The 16,027-nt window shown below is 37.0% G+C and overlaps 1 protein-coding gene across 1 annotated transcript; it reads right to left on the reverse strand.

Annotated features, from left to right (window-relative positions):
* Window positions 1–13,944: 13,944 nt before the first annotated feature.
* On the reverse strand, window positions 13,945–15,360 carry LOC145133979 (mannose/glucose-specific lectin-like). The gene is made up of 3 exons (XM_079068920.1): window positions 15,070–15,360; window positions 14,532–14,981; window positions 13,945–14,389 (listed from the first exon to the last, which is right to left on the reverse strand). Exons 1-3 carry the CDS (start codon window positions 15,307–15,309, stop codon window positions 14,138–14,140), a joined length of 942 nt encoding a protein of 313 aa, XP_078925046.1. The 5' UTR covers window positions 15,310–15,360; the 3' UTR covers window positions 13,945–14,137.
* Window positions 15,361–16,027: the final 667 nt, after the last annotated feature.

Raw genomic sequence — 16,027 nt, forward strand, 5'->3', positions numbered from 1 at the left:
ATAAGTACTATTTTCGTGTGATTTATTTGCATAAAAAATGGTGGTGTTGTTTGTTTAAACAAAGTATTTAGAAAATAGATATATACTAGATATACAGGTACTACATGTAATCCCACCCCCCCCCCCCCCCGAAAATATTTAAAAGTGGGGCCGTAACACTCACCTCGATGCACGGTGAGTTGTTTTTGAGTATTGGAATCCGAGAACCGAGATGTGTTGTTGTGAATTTGAACTTCCGAGATTAGTTCAATTTTGATGAAGGGAGAGGTGGTAGGAGGATTCGTCGATGATGGGAGACCTCCAAAGTGGCAAAAATTCTGAGGTGCAGAAGTTTCGAGGGTTGTTGAAATTCCGAGGCTAGAAATATCCGAAACAGTAAAAGTTCTGAGATGTGTATAAAATCCGAGGTTAGAAGGTCCGAGATGAGAAAAATCTGAAACTGGTGGAAATTCTGAAGTCAATGCTCCGAAAATAAGGAAAAGTCTGAAACCAGTCAGAGTCCGAAGTGGAGGTCTGAAATCAGAAGGGTCCGAAATAGTACAAGGTACGAAGTCGAAGGGCTCCGAGATGGCCAGAAAATCCGAAGTGCGAATCCGAAGCTGGCAGACTCCGAAACAGTAGACTCCGAAATCAGAAGGGCTCCGAAACTGAATAGTGACTCCGAAGGTGAATAGTGAATTCCAAAGTTGGCTTACTTTTCTTGGTTTTTTTTTTTCTGTTTCGAGCTTGTTTCAACAAAGGAAGAGGTGGAATGATGTTGGTGTTTATGTGAAAGGTTAGAAGTGTGGTGTTTGTTACCAAGACAGATTCGGGATAGATTTGAGAGTAAGAGAGAGATTGTGATCAAGGTTTAGAGATGTCACACCCCAAAATCGGAACGGCGGAAACGTTCTGGGGCGGAGGACGTCATGTTTAGTATCACAAGTCATGCATCATAGTAAGCAAGTAATGAACAACCATTTCATTAGAAAGAAAAGTGTTTACAAAGTATAATTCACATAATATAGAATACACATCAAATAACAAAAAGACATGAAGCTGAAATGCTCCATCTTCTGAATCCCAGAGCGCGAACCTGTCTACTGGTCTCCTGAGAATACAAGTTATTTTGAAAGCGTAGATCAGCATTTAAGCTGGTGAGTTCATAAGATTTTAGTGATGTAGTAAGTGAGTAGTAAGAAACTTTGTAGAATGTTGTAGTAAGTTGTAGTAAGTTGTAGTAAGTTGTAGTAAGTTCTGTTTAGAAAAGTCTGCCTGTTCCTCCAGGAAATCTTATATTTCCTGCTTTGATGAAAGATAAGTAAAAATGACTCTACAGTCCTTTCTATGAGTATTAAATGAATACAAGTTATATAAAACTTAGAGTAAACAAACAATCGGTTGTGTGTATCTGCCCTAAGCCCACAACCAAACAAGGAACAGGAAATGAGGCGGAAGACACACATCCCATTGTTTGTTAGATCATCGTTGTATATAACCCTTGCGTATTCACTCGGTACTCATGGAGTTAACTGTAATAGTTCCTTTATATTTGATGACAAGATCCTTTAAGAAACCCTTATTTCTTATTATAAAATGATTACCACAGTAGTTCCTTCCATGATCACTTAGTTTATACTAGTTATATATAATCTAATATCGAACAGATAGTTAACTGTGTGAATCTGCCCTAAGCCCACAACCAAACAAGGAACAGGGAATGAGGCGGAAGGCACACATCCAAACTACCTATCATATATTAATTATATATAACCCTGGTGTATAAACTAAGGTATTATAGAATTAACCACCTAAGGTCCTTTAAGTTTTACTGGTTTAATAAAATGGATTAAACCCTTTATTGGTTAAGTTTCTAGTTTTGTATACCAAAATTTCTTTACTTGAAAAGTATTATTTGTACTAGAAAACGGTGCATTGAATTAGTGTCCTATGACCTGGCCCATACCTGGTACCCCTTATGATTATTTAGTGTATACGGAAACATATATATATATATATATATATATATATATATATATATATATATATATATATATCTAAGATCAGATAGATAGTAGGTTGGGTGTATCTGCTCTAAGTCCACAACCAAACAAGGAACAGGAAATGAAGCGGAAGGCACACATCCTACTACATGTCGGATCCGATTAATATATATCCCTGAATCCATACACTAAGGAATCATAAAGTTAACATTATAGGCCCCCTTCTACTGAATGTACTAGACTCGACTGTTCTGTGTGTCGGTTGTAAGATGCTAGGTCGTTGAACCGGTCAGTGTAGGTCACTATGTCTGAGCCGACCATAGTGAGCTCCCACAGCTCTTGTTCCAACTTTTGAATTTCGCCTAACGGGCAGTATTCTTCCCGCATTAACTCTTTTAGGTTCTCCCAACCTATTGAGTTAGCCACTGATAGGGTCAGTGACTTAACATGGCTGTTCCACCATGTCAGGGATCTGTCAGAGAAGGTGCAGGCAGCAAACTTCACTTTGCTCCCTTCAGTGCACGAACAGATTTCGAAGACCGAATCTGTTTTCTCGAACCATCGCATCAGAGCGATGACTCCACCATTTCCATCGAAGGAATTTGGTTTGCAGCTCATGAAGTCTTTATACGAACACTCCCTTGGGTGTTCGTGAGTAACTCTGGGGTTGGTTAAGTGGGTACCGCTACCAGATCCAAGGGTACCACTTTCACCGAAGTGAGCTAGAGCGGTTGCCACTGCGGAGGATATTGCTGCGTGGAGAGCAGCAGGATCGAATTGCGACGGTGGAGTTGGAGTTATCGGAGTAGTGCGTCTGTTTGATCTGCGAGGAGGCATCTTTGCTAAAAGAATACAAAGATGAGACGGAATAAGTCTAAAGCAATGGACACAAGCCGAAAGCTGAAAAGACAAGGTTATACTAGTTGTGGGTGTATCGAGTCCTGACTTCCACAGGGTTCTAGGAATAATTCATAAATGAGTCTATACCGAATAAACTTTATGAATTTGGAATAGCTATCCTCGAATGAATATCTCTTACTTGAATAACTGTTACCAGCTGCATGTAAGAAAATGATCCTAACATATAATGTGAGCAGTGTTTCCACTAACTCATTAAGTTAACAAGCTTATTATTTATTAGTGTGACGCATAAGACGTTTTGGGTTCCTTCGGTTGATCCTTCTTTGAAAGCTCCTCATGAACTTGCTCTCGTTTCCTCCTGACTCTTCGGTTGTCTAATATGAGGAAGTGGTTACATCTATCTGGGTTTATCGTGCGAGAATGGAAGTGACTAAAGAATCTATGAGATTTAAGTGAAACATTATGGGGTGATCCTTACAGAGTCCTCCTATAATTGCACAATGTATACAAGTTGTATATAACTTAAGACTAAATAGACCTTTGAATAAGTGATCCTACACCAAAACCACAACCAAACAAGGAACAGGTAGTGAAGCGTAGATCACAAATTCTAAGTCTATAAAATCTCAATTATATATAACCTTGGGAGTATACACTGTAAGATTATAGACCTATCTGTAAGGGTCTTTTAAGTTATCACATAAGTTATTTGTATAGTGCCTAAAATACTCCTATAGTATTTTAATGTAATGTACTTGGTATGTTTTAAACTTGTTATCGCGTTATAGTATCATAGAATACTCCTATAGTATTCTAACTCAAATGTACTTGATCTAGTATTCTCTTGACTAGTATTCGGTAAGTTTTAAGACCGTTGCAACACCACATCACTCCCAAACACATGTCGGTCACATCTCGAATGAATATAGTTGATCAGGCTATATTGATCCTAGGTATGATTACATAACTGTCCAGGTTTGACCATAGTATTCAACCTTTACTTCTTCTGTTCTATTCTTGTTGTGATGCTTGTTCTAGTATGTATATATGTATAAGCAAGTATGTATACTTTTATAAGGTATCATTATATATGTAAAATATATTCTTATCCAGAGCACTTCGGTCCCATTGTATTTATAGTTGTATATCTTTTATCGGTTGATATACTTAGTTCACTATAAACAATGCTTTGATACCAATCTGTCACACCCCAAAACCGGAACGGCGGAAACGTTCTGGGGCGGAGGACGTCATATTTAGTATCACAAGTCATACATCATAGTAAGCAAGTAATGAACAACCATTTCATTAGAAAGAAAAGTGTTTACAAAGTATAATTCACATAATATAGAATACACATCAAATAACAAAAAGACATGAAGCTGAAATGCTCCATCTTCTGAATCCCAGAGCGCGAACCTGTCTACTGGTCTCCTAAGAATACAAGTTATTTTGAAAGCGTAGATCAGCATGTAAGCTGGTGAGTTCATAAGATTTTAGTGATGTAGTAAGTGAGTAGTAAGAAAGTTTGTAGAATGTTGTAGTAACTTGTAGTAAGTTCTGTTTAGAAAAGTCTGTCTGTTCCTCCAGGAAATCCTATATTTCCTGCTTTGATGAAAGATAAGTAAAAATGAGTCTACAGTCCTTTCTATGAGTATTAAATGAATACAAGTTATATAAAACTCAGAGTAAACAAACAATCGGTTGTGTGTATCTGCCCTAAGCCCACAACCAAACAAGGAACAGGAAATGAGGCGGAAGACACACATCCCATTGTTTGTTAGATCATCGTTGTATATAACCCTTGTGTATTCACTCGGTACTCATGGAGTTAACTGTAATAGTTCCTTTATATTTGATGACAAGATCCTTTAAGAAACCCTTATTTCTTATTATAAAATGATTACCACAGTAGTTCCTTCCATGATCACTTAGTTTATACTAGTTATATATAATCTAATATCGAACAGATAGTTAACTGTGTGAATCTGCCCTAAGCCCACAACCAAACAAGGAACAGTGAATGAGGCGGAAGGCACACATCCAACTACCTATCGGATATTAATTATATATAACCCTGGTGTATAAACTAAGGTATTATAGAATTAACCACCTAAGGTCCTTTAAGTTTTACTGGTTTAATAAAATGGATTAAACCCTTTACTGGTTAAGTTTCTAGTTTTGTATACCAAAAGTTCTTTACTTGAAAAGTATGATTTGTACTAGAAAACGGTGCATTGAATTAGTGTCCTATGACATGGCCCATACCTAGTACCCCTTATGATTATTTAGTGTATACGGAAACATATATATATATATATATATATATATATATATATATATATATATATCTAAGATCAGATAGATAGTAGGTTGGGTGTATCTGCTCTAAGCCCACAACCAAACAAGGAACAGGAAATGAAGCGGAAGGCACACATCCTACTACCTGTCGGATCCAATTAATATATATCTCTGAATGCATACACTAAGGAATCATAAAGTTAGCATTATAGGCCCCCTTCTACTAAATGTACTAGACTCGACTGTTCTATGTGTCGGTTGTAAGATGTAAGTTTTCCCTAGTTTATAACTATCTTGACTCGAAAATAGTTTGTATGAACTTCCAAGTGGAACTGTCACAGAATGAAAGTATTAGGAAAATATAAGAACTCAGTTGTCTTATGAACTGACATTCTACAGTACTGATTACCTTAAAATATATTTGATTTATTAAGGTAAAATGTGATATTATTGTTACCATGCTTGATTTGACTAGTATAACACGACGTTCGAAACGTCGAAATGATATGACATTCGTCACCCGTAAACCTGCAGGTCCCACTATAGCTAGCAGCAAGGTGTGGGATGGTCAATCCCGTATAGATCTATTCACAAATTCACGCTCTCCCTCCAGGAGACTCTGGTACAAAACATGATACAGCATGTATGCCGCGCCATGAAGTAGTATCTCACATTATAGTTTTTGTATCTTAGTAAGTTCGTTATAGCATCTTAGTATCATCCTGTTATAGTATCTTAGTATCATCTCGTTATAGTATCTTAGTATCTTCTCTTGTTATAGTATCTTAGTATCTTCTCTTGTTATAGTATCTTAGCATTCTCTAGCATCTAGTATGAACTGAACCCCTAAACTATACCCCTAATAGTTTACTAGTAATTTACTTGTACTGTTGTTGCAAAGACTCATTTTCTACGAAGTTATGCTGATACTTTAAAAACGGAGTTTTGTTAAACTATAAAGTAACATAACTTTAAAAGAGCTTTTGAAATGTTTTGACAACTTATAAATGACATAAGTAATCTTTTGAAAATGTTTATTACAAAGAATTACACAATTATCATTTTGTTCAACTTGTATTCCCCCCCCCCCTTAAAAGCATTTAAAGCAGTTTAAAAGATTGATTACGGGGTATGAACTCACCTGATGTGGGTGATTCAAACGAATACGCGCGTAAGGATGAGAAGTTCCACGAGTGAAGTCCCGAGACACAACAAGTCCTAAATGACATATATTGTAATGAATATAGTGTTTATAAGCAACTATATGAAAGGAAACAGCTTCGGGGACTAGGAAACACTTGGAATAAAGTGTGGAATTACATGTGATTGACCTAAAGGGATGTTTATGGCCATGGTTTGGTGTTCACGGCCATGTGTTTACGGCCAAGGGAGTTTACGGTCGTAAACTCATGGTTAAACATGCATAAGAGGGTGTTTGAAGGCTAGGGAAACTTGAGGAACTATTGCTCTACACAAGGATGAGAAAGACCAACTCAAAGGAGAGTGTTGAGGTGTTTACGGCCACACCATAAACCCTATGGCCGTAAACCCTCTAAATGGTCACATTTAGGGTCTTAATGGAAAGGAGTTTCAAATTCTTAAATTTCCCAAAGGTTAGCAAAGGTCTAGGAGTGTTTAAGGCTCAAATCATGACAACTACAAGGGTTTACGGCCAAGGTGTAAACTCCTGGCCGTAAACTCTCTTTGATGATGAGTTTGGTGATGTTTCAAGGTCTTACAAAGCACAAGGGAGTGTCCTAGCCTCGAATACAAGCCTTAGGAAGTGTTTAAGGCTCAAATGGAACCTTTATAGGGGTTTACGGCCAAGGGAGATGGTCTTGGCCGTAAACTCCTTTTGTTCTTGAGAATTGGGCGATTTCAAGGCCATAATCTAGTGTTTCTAGCATACAACTAGTTAAGGGAAGAGTACTCACCCTTGGAGGCCCTTTGATGAAGATCGAGAGTGAAATCTCGATGATACTTGAGAGAGAATGGGAGATTTCGGCCAAGGAAAGGAAAAGAATGAAGAAATGGCTAAGTCCTTCATATATAGGGGTGAGTGAGTTTACGGCCAGACCATAAACTCTATGGCCGTAAACTCCATTTTGGTGATGTTAAGGCTTGAATGTTGCACAGTGTCTCTAGCAGGTACATTCTAACATTCACTCCTTAAGTGTACTAGGCTTAATACACTCAAACAGACTCCAAACAGTGCCAATGATAGCAGGAGTGAGTCTGACTTAAGGTTGATTGGCTTGACTTATAAAGCAAAACTTTTCGGGTTGTCACAAGAGAGATTTGAGAGCTGATATTTTGTGCTGAAGATGGAGGGCCAAGGCCTCTATTTATAGTCTCCAAAGAGCCTTCATGCATCAGGTAAGATTGGATACTTACACACTTCATGCCACCTTGCATGTCCTTATGAGGTGTGTAATAAAAGGAGAAGTCTGATGAAGGGAAAGGGCTGGAGTGTAAGAAAAGAGATAGAGGGATGGGGTAAGGCAGGTGGGAAATCCCAGGGAAATGATTTGATGACTCATTCTTCTAAATCTAAGGGGTCCCACCTAAATGTTACACCCTTTATTAATGGCTCCAAAAGCACACATAATCGGGTGCGTCGGGATCCCGATGTCGAGAATATTTTTCGAATGTGCCGATAGATTGGATTTAATTCTAGGATTTCAAAAACCCGAACAGATTAATATTTGGATTTACGGAACTCCGGGAAATCACATTTAAAGTTTTGCGCCTAAACGGCTTGCGGTGTCCGTTTTCGTGATTTTTGTAAATCTTTTTACTAAAAATATTTCGAGTATGAAATTAAGTAGTAGGCTATAGTATGATTTCAAAAACTTTCTCAAAAATCTCGTCGGCAATGCGAAAATGCCTTAACGATGTGAAATAGTTTACTTAGAACAGGTAAAACCAGTGCTATATCGGTTTGGTTTCTTAAAACTGCCATATCTTTTGCATATGAACTCCGTTTTGGGCGTTCTTTATATTGTCGGAAACAGGTAAACACGTACTATGAGGCTAGAATAACTGCTTCGCTTAAAATGACTTTTTACGAATTTTCAGTTTTTCAGACGTATTCCTAAGGTTATAGTTTGTGCGGTTTGATTCGTTGTACATTTGAAAGTGTGATATCATCTGGTATTGTATAATAGTTATAATGCACTTGCTTGTCCTTAAAATACACTAAAACTTAGTAATTCGGATAAACAAGAGATTCACGGATAGATTGGCGATTATAATAATAGCCCTAAATTCCGGGTTGTCACACTAGAACTTTTGGTGTAAGTATTTTAGATGTTTATAATGTATTAAAGGGCATTTTGATCCTTGTGACAATATTTGAAATTTAGAATGCTATTAAATGCCTTTTTGTATTTCATAGATATTGAATTAAGGAAATGTGGTATTTTGTATGTAGAATGAGTTGAATTTGATAGGTGTAAGAAATGGGAAAATAAGTGCCTTAAAAAGTGATGGAAAACCTGATTTCAGCTCTAAAAAGGCGCGATAGATAAATAATCATGACGTTGTGGTTGAGGCAGTGATTTGGATAAGTTTTTTATATAAGTTGAGGGCAACGTACTTTTGACCACGGCATGGTATATGGGTACTACAGCATGGTGGTAAAAATATGATGTCATTATGGAATTGCCACCACGGGGTGAATTGGAGACACCGCGAGTCACTTAAGGCACCACGACCCTGTAAACGAATTGTCGCAGCACGTTTTTGAGAGCATGGTAAACATAAGTTAAGGTTCATCCTCGAAGCAACGCACCCCCAATCACTTTGAGAGAAAACATTTGGCGATTTGGAAGGAGAAAGGAGTTCTAGAGGCGATCTAGGGTGGAAATGACAAGGATTGGTGACTAGAAAGTCCTAAGGTAACCTTTTCTTCTTCCTTCAATCTTTTGAAGCTTTAATGGTCTTTTTAGGGATTGATTTGAACATCAAAGATTACTCTAAGATATCTTGCTATTGATGTGTACTCAGGTCTATAGAAGCTTAGTACATGATTTTTATAAGGATTCCATGGTTGAACCCATGTGTTGATTGTTAGGGTTTCAAACCCTAGTTATAGAAAATCATGAAATGGTTTATATGTGTTAAGAACTTTATGGATTAAGTGTTATGAAGCCACATTTGAGTAGTTTAGCAATTTTATTGCCAAAGGATTGTTAATATGAAGTTTTACCTAAAGTATGAGATTTTTGGCTAAAATCTCTATTACGCTCTTAATGTTTTAAGATATGTTTGAAGTTTCTTAATGTGGTGATGATATAGGTTGTGTAAACAGAAGAGTTGGATTTCTTTAAAAGAAGGTTTTAAGAAGCTTGGAAATCGGTTGTTATTCTCTTCAAAGAGGTGAGTTATAATTTCCTTTAGAGTATGATATTGTGAGACAAATTTGATGTTAAAGTATGTGTAGATGGATATGTGAAAGTAGATTACATCTTTGTTAGATAGTGACATGTTGGATAAAATGTGTTATGTGAATGTTATGTTTGTTATGATATTATGTGCACACGTTTGAATTGAGTAAATGATAGGGATCCAAAGAAGGAAGAAAGTCTAGAGTTTTGCATGGAAACTGTAGAGATAACAAAGATAGGTTAATTGTTTGCTAATAAAAGTAAATATACATGGGCATTTGTGTGACTAGTTAGATTTGGGAAGTATGTGAAATAAGAAATTGTTTTATGTATGTTATGTTACTTTATAACTCACCAGACTTGTTGTCTGATATAAGTTGTTTCCCTGTATTTAAGGTTCTAGTAGCAAGCCCTAGAGAGAGTTGACTTAGAAGCATCAAGAACATGGACTGTATTTTTGTTTCGTGATTTATTTCTTATTCCTTTAACTATGGTTAGGATATGGTTGGTACACATGTACATGATTTTTGGAAATGTTTTTGAATGTTTTTAAAACTCTAGTTCTTGTAAACAATGTAAAATACTCTGATATTTTCTAGAAATTTAATATTAGTATTTTGGTGAAAAATACGGGTTGTTACAAGAGGGAGAATGAATTAGATTTTCATGAATTAGAGTATTCATGTTAGTGGTTTATGTTTTCAGTAATGGTTCATACCAGAAGTAGTGTTCATCCATAAGAGGGCAAATGAACTTCCATGCCAAGAGGGAATCCCCAACAAGTTACTATGGAAACCATAAACATGTTTCTAGAAGAGATGAAAGTGGAGAACAGATAAGAAATAAACTGATTGCTTGATGAAAGATTGATAGCACCTGTTTAACCGCCTACAGAGATCCTTGAGGTTGTACCGTTTGCTGCGAGTGCACCATCTATCAGGGATGCGCCATCTATTATTTGTGCATAATTTGTTGTGGGTATATCCCGAACTCAAGAGTCATCTCATGTTGCTCACCCATAAGGAGATTCAAAGACGGTATGTTCTTTTAAGTAGTCTACGGCATACAAGCGGAGTGAGTAGGAAGAAGCCATGATCCAAAGGTGACTATGAAGTGGATCACCGAAACTAATTGAGTTCTTATAGGTAGTGGTTGTCATGATGACAAAAAAGTGATCTATGCTTCTCAATTACTTAAGGGTCAAGGACTTTTTGGTGGGAAACAGTATGTCAAACTTTAGGAGATGATGCAGAAGCTGATATATCTTGGGAAGAGTTTGTCAAGCGCATCAAGGCGAAGTATTGTGCTCCTTGTGACATTGATAAGTGAGTGGATGAGCTCTTTGATTTCAAGAAAGGAGATCTGATCGTGGAGCAATACGAAAAAGTGTTCTCGTTTATGATGCTTTTTATTAGGGATATCCTTTCGACTGAAAGGGGTCACATTAGTCTCTTTGTGAAGGGTTTACTCTGCAGATTATGAAATGGAAGTAAAGAAGGCTGATACTTTGGATGATGTGATAGTGGTTGTTCAGAACATAGAGGATATGATTGTTAGGAATACTAAAGAGAAATAGAGAGTGGGAAAGAAAAGATCTCAATCGGAGCAAGGTAGTTCTAGGAAGAGAACCTGTTTTGCTAGTGGTAGCTCAAAGAAGGGGATATTCCAAGTTGTAGGAAGTGTGGAATGCTTCATTTTGGTGAGTACAAGTTTGGGAGTAAAATGTGTTATAAGTGTGGAGGTCACAATCACAAGTGATTTGAATGTAAGAAGGAGATCAAAGATATGTAATGCTATTCTTACCATCAGAAGGGGCACATCAACACAGTTTTCCCAAAGGAGAAGAGTGAGACGGTAGCTCCGAGTGCTAGTAAGAAGTCAGAGCCGGTGAAGGTTAGAAATCGTGTTTTCCAGTTGCGGAAGAAGCTAAGGAGGCACATGATGTGGTGCCAGGTACAATACTTGTAAACTCCCTAATTGCAAGTGCTTTATTTGACTTGGGTGCATATTTTTCTTTTGTGTCTCATAATTTTCGAAAGAAATTTGATATACCTTTTGTATCCCTTGTGATATCTTTATAGTAGAGGTAGCAAAAGGAGAGCATGTTACGATACACCAAGGTTACCCGATTTGTTGTATAAAAATAGAGGGGGAAATTTTGAAGCAAAGCTATTGCCTATAGGTGTGAGAGGATTTTATGTAGTTCTTGGGATGGATTGGTTTTCGAAGTATCATGGAAAAATTTCTTGTGATAGTAAGATCGTATCCTTCAGAAATTCGATGGAAAGAAGGTAGTAGTTTATGGAGAAAAGAATCGTAGAATGCAAAGTATTATAATGGCAGTTAAAGCTCATAAGTGTATAAGCAAAGGTTGTGAGGAATATTTGGCATATGTTCTTGATTCAAGAAAAAAAAAAGCTAGAATATGTGAAGATAGTTCGATATTCAATGGAAGTGTTCCCGGATGACTTGCACGGCTTGCCACTGGAAAGAAAAGTTGAGTTTACTATTGATTTAGTACCTCGTGCTAGCCTGATTGCTAAATTTCCAAATAGGTTCTCTCCTTCGGAAATACAAGAGTTGATTTCTCAACGTCAAGAATTGTTAGATAAAGGTTTTATCTGTCCGAGTTCATCACCATGGGGTGCTCTGGTGTTGTTTGTGAAGAAGAAAGACGGTTCGATGAGAGTATGTATTTATTATCGGGAGCTCAACAAAGTTATAGTCAATAATCGCTACCTGTTTTTGGGGATCGATAATATGTTCGATCAATTGCAAGGAGCAGATTATTTTCGAAGGTTGATCTCTACTCCAGATATCATCAAGTTAGGGTGAAAGAAAGTGATGTTGCCAAGATGGCGTTTAGAACCGATATGGTAATTATGAATTTTTAGTGATGCATGTTGGTCTTATAAATTCCCCTGGAATATTCATGGATATCATGAATAGAGTTTGTAGACCCTTCCTCAATAGATCAGTTACCGTTTCATTGACGATGTTCTCATTTATTTGAAGACAAAGAAAGAGTGCAAGAAACATCTTCGTGAAGTATTGCAATTTTTAAAAGATGAGAACTTGTATGATAGTTTTTCGAAGTGTGAATTTTGGTTATGGGAATTTCAATTTATTTGGTACATTATATCCCGTGCTAGAATTATAGTAGACCCCGTTAAGATTGAAGCAACCATTAAGTGGGAAGCTCTGAAGACTCCGACGGAAGTGCACAATTTTATTGGTCTAGCCGAATATTACCGTCATTTTATCCAAAAATTTTGAAGACTCTTATACCTTCAAGCCACACGTCTCGATGTTACCTATGCAGTCAATGTTTTAAGTCGATTTGTGTCTGATCCTCGACAAAGTCACATGCAAGCTATAACCCGAGTGTTGCGATATTTAAAAGGTGCGCCAGGACAAGGTATCCTTTTGCCACGTGTTGGAGAACCAGTGTTGACTGCTTTTTGTGACTCTTACTGGCTTGGGTGTCCGTATACGAGGTGGTCACGAACCGGTTACATTCTCATGCTCGGAGGTGCACCTATCTCCTAGAAAACCAAGAAACAATCAGTTGTGTCTCGCTCTTCTGCTGAAGCAGAGTATCAAGCTATGGCCTCTACTATGAGCGAAATTTTGTCGGTTAGATGGCTCCTTAAGGACTCCAGATTGGCATTAGCTCCCCGACAGTTTTGTTTTGCGACAACTAGGATGCCCGCCATGTTGCTAAAAACCTTGTCTTTCATGAACACACAAAACATGTTGAAATGGACTGTCTTTTTGTTCGTGAAAGGGTTACTTCTCAAGAAATCACATTAATGAAGATTGACCTGTTAACCAAACGTCTTGGAACGAATCAATTTCAATTTCTTCTTGGCAAGATGGGCATAAAGAACCTTCATGCTCCATCTTAAGGGGGGGTATAAAATATGATAGGATCATGATAGTATATGTATTTATCTTATTCCTAATGTTTAGCTTAGTTTGTTAAGTCCTTTGGTATTTAATCATTGTGTATCACGTTTCTGTGATCAAGACATTCTTAACAAACTGTTCGTTCCGATACCATTGAATTCTAGATGTACTGCCCATGGTATTTTATGTTTTACATGTAAATGTGTCTGTCGCTAATATTATTTCTTTTATTTATTATTGTTAATTCTGATTTCCTTTAACTTGAGGTGTTATTTCACATTATAAAATCATATGAAGATTTGGATTGGTTGTGACTTCACTTTGATCTGGTTTTACAAACTCTTCTAACTAAGAAATATGTTTATTGTTCTTTACTCGTTCATTTTTCATCGAAAAAAAACTATATTGAAACCAATGATATAAGGAAACCAAAGTGGTAGCATGATCTGGATTGGGTCTTGATGGAAGCATCCTTCATAGATAATTTATTTGCATATATTTATTTGAAATAACATCATAGAGCATATGATATCATCATGATCAGTACATGGTATCCTTTCCGAACAATAAAACACAAAGCAACATAACAAACGTAGTAATCGCCAGTAACCTTCGAATAGACATCATAACCTCAAAGGGTTATATGCTCCTTATTTCATAGTACATACATATTTCAAAGGTTATTTGGTCCTTATCTCACTTGCAGGCTTTCAAATAGACACCAATGCTATCGATATAATAGCCAGCAAGCCCATAAAATCCGACAAAAGAACCAACATTCCATGGTACAGGGAAAGGAGTCCCTCTTACATTACCAAAAGGTCCATGAGTTTTCTTGTTTGTGATGAATGATATTGATGATATTATAGGCAATCCAGCAACACTTCCCCTTGATAATGCACTTGTTCCACAAATGCCAGTTATTTCCTCATCCCTTTCAAATATTATCTAACCATGAATGACAAATTGAACATATCAAAGATAACTAAGACAAATTGAACATATCAAAGATAACTAAGAATATTAAAAGACATGTTATATCAATCATAAAAAAAAAAACTTGAAGAATAAATATTTATGAATTGTGTACCTCAGAAACTGTCTCTCCACCGTTCCAACCACCAAAGGTTTCAGTAGTTTGTGTTAAGCTTCCACATTGTGTGGTGAACATGAGAGAGTATATAAGATCACCATGATCAATGGTTATCTTCTTCAACTGGTGATTTTTCTCAAGTTGGAAAGACCAAACATTTTGTGGACTTCCAGGTTCAGTTTTTCCCCATGTTCCAACCCGTATGATATTCTCATAGGCTTTAAGATACACACCAATGCCATCAATATAATAGCCAGCAAGCCCATAAAACCCAACTAATGAGCCTTTGTGCCATGGTAAAGAAAAAACATTTTCAGTTGCACAACCAAAAGGTCCATATGTCCTCTTGTTTGTCTTAAAAGATAGCGATGTAATTACTAGATTACCCTCTCGATTACCAATGGCTCCACCAACCTCAGTTATTTCCTCATCACCTTCAAAGTGTACCTGATTAATCAATCCACCAAATATTGATTAATAAAAAGATTTGCTACGTATTGATTAGTGGAGTAAAGAGAATAAGAGATCAACTCACCTCAGAAACTGTGTCTCCACCATTCCAACCACCAAACTTGTTGGAATTATGCAAAACACCTCCACATTTAGTTGTGAACATGAGAGAGTATATTAGTTCACCATGGTCAATGGTTATCTTCACCAGTTTATGATCTTTCTCAAGTGCAAAAGACCACTCATTCTGAGGACCTCCACTTTGTTTTCCCCATTTTCCAACTCGAATACATCCTGCTACTTTGCTACTTTGTACCCCTTCCATGAGAAACGCCGTAAGTAATTAAGTATATAAATGAAATGCAATAAGGAACAAGCTCCTCTCAATGTGTCTTTCCACTGAATGACCAATGGCTCCTTAAGTACATGTTAACCAAAACTACTTGAGTAAATTACAGAAATAGTCCCGGTGATTATGTGGTTTTTTGAAGCAAGTCCAGTTTTTATAATTGTAAAAGTAATCGTCCCTAAAATATTTTTTTGTCACTTATCTGGGTTGCTGGCATCCAGCTTAGGCCGTTAAAACCATCTGAAATTCCTGTAATATATACCCTCTCTTTTATATTTATTAAATTTAACAGGTATAGTTGATTATTACATCTTAATTACATCATTGTAGGTTTCTTCGATTTGGAACAAATAGAAAACAGAAACAGGTTTCTTCAAGAAGATGACAGGTGGTGGTTATAGACATCTTGAGCTGGTGGAGATGGGGAGGCTTGAGGCTGAGAAGCCTGAGCTGCTCGTGAATGGGGAGATGGAAGGGTGGAGGGAGTGGTAGTCGGTGGTGGGTCTTGTAGGATCAAACATTTAATATTAATAAAATTAATAACGGATGATTAAAGATAAAATCAGGTGTATAAAAGTAATTTTATTTGGTTTTAACTTCCAAATTTAAACGTCAGGTAGGTTCAGGGACCAAAATGGCGACAAAAAGATGATTTAGGTACTACGAGGGTTACAATTGAAACAACCGGACTTGA

The sequence above is a fragment of the Lactuca virosa genome, chromosome 8, assembly GCF_052849685.1.
Source record: "Lactuca virosa cultivar CGN04683 chromosome 8, Lactuca_virosa_CGN04683_v6, whole genome shotgun sequence".
NCBI classification, from domain to species: Eukaryota; Viridiplantae; Streptophyta; class Magnoliopsida; order Asterales; family Asteraceae; genus Lactuca; species Lactuca virosa.

Coding starts and splice junctions, on each gene's coding strand:
- LOC145133979 (XM_079068920.1), bottom strand. CDS start 15,309: ATGGAAGGGGTACAAAGTAGCAAAGTAGCAGGATGTATTCGAGTTGGA. Junction 14,982..15,069: donor GTGGAGACACAGTTTCTGAG/GTGAGTTGATCT, acceptor TTGATTAATCAG/GTACACTTTGAAGGTGATGA. Junction 14,390..14,531: donor GTGGAGAGACAGTTTCTGAG/GTACACAATTCA, acceptor ATTCATGGTTAG/ATAATATTTGAAAGGGATGA.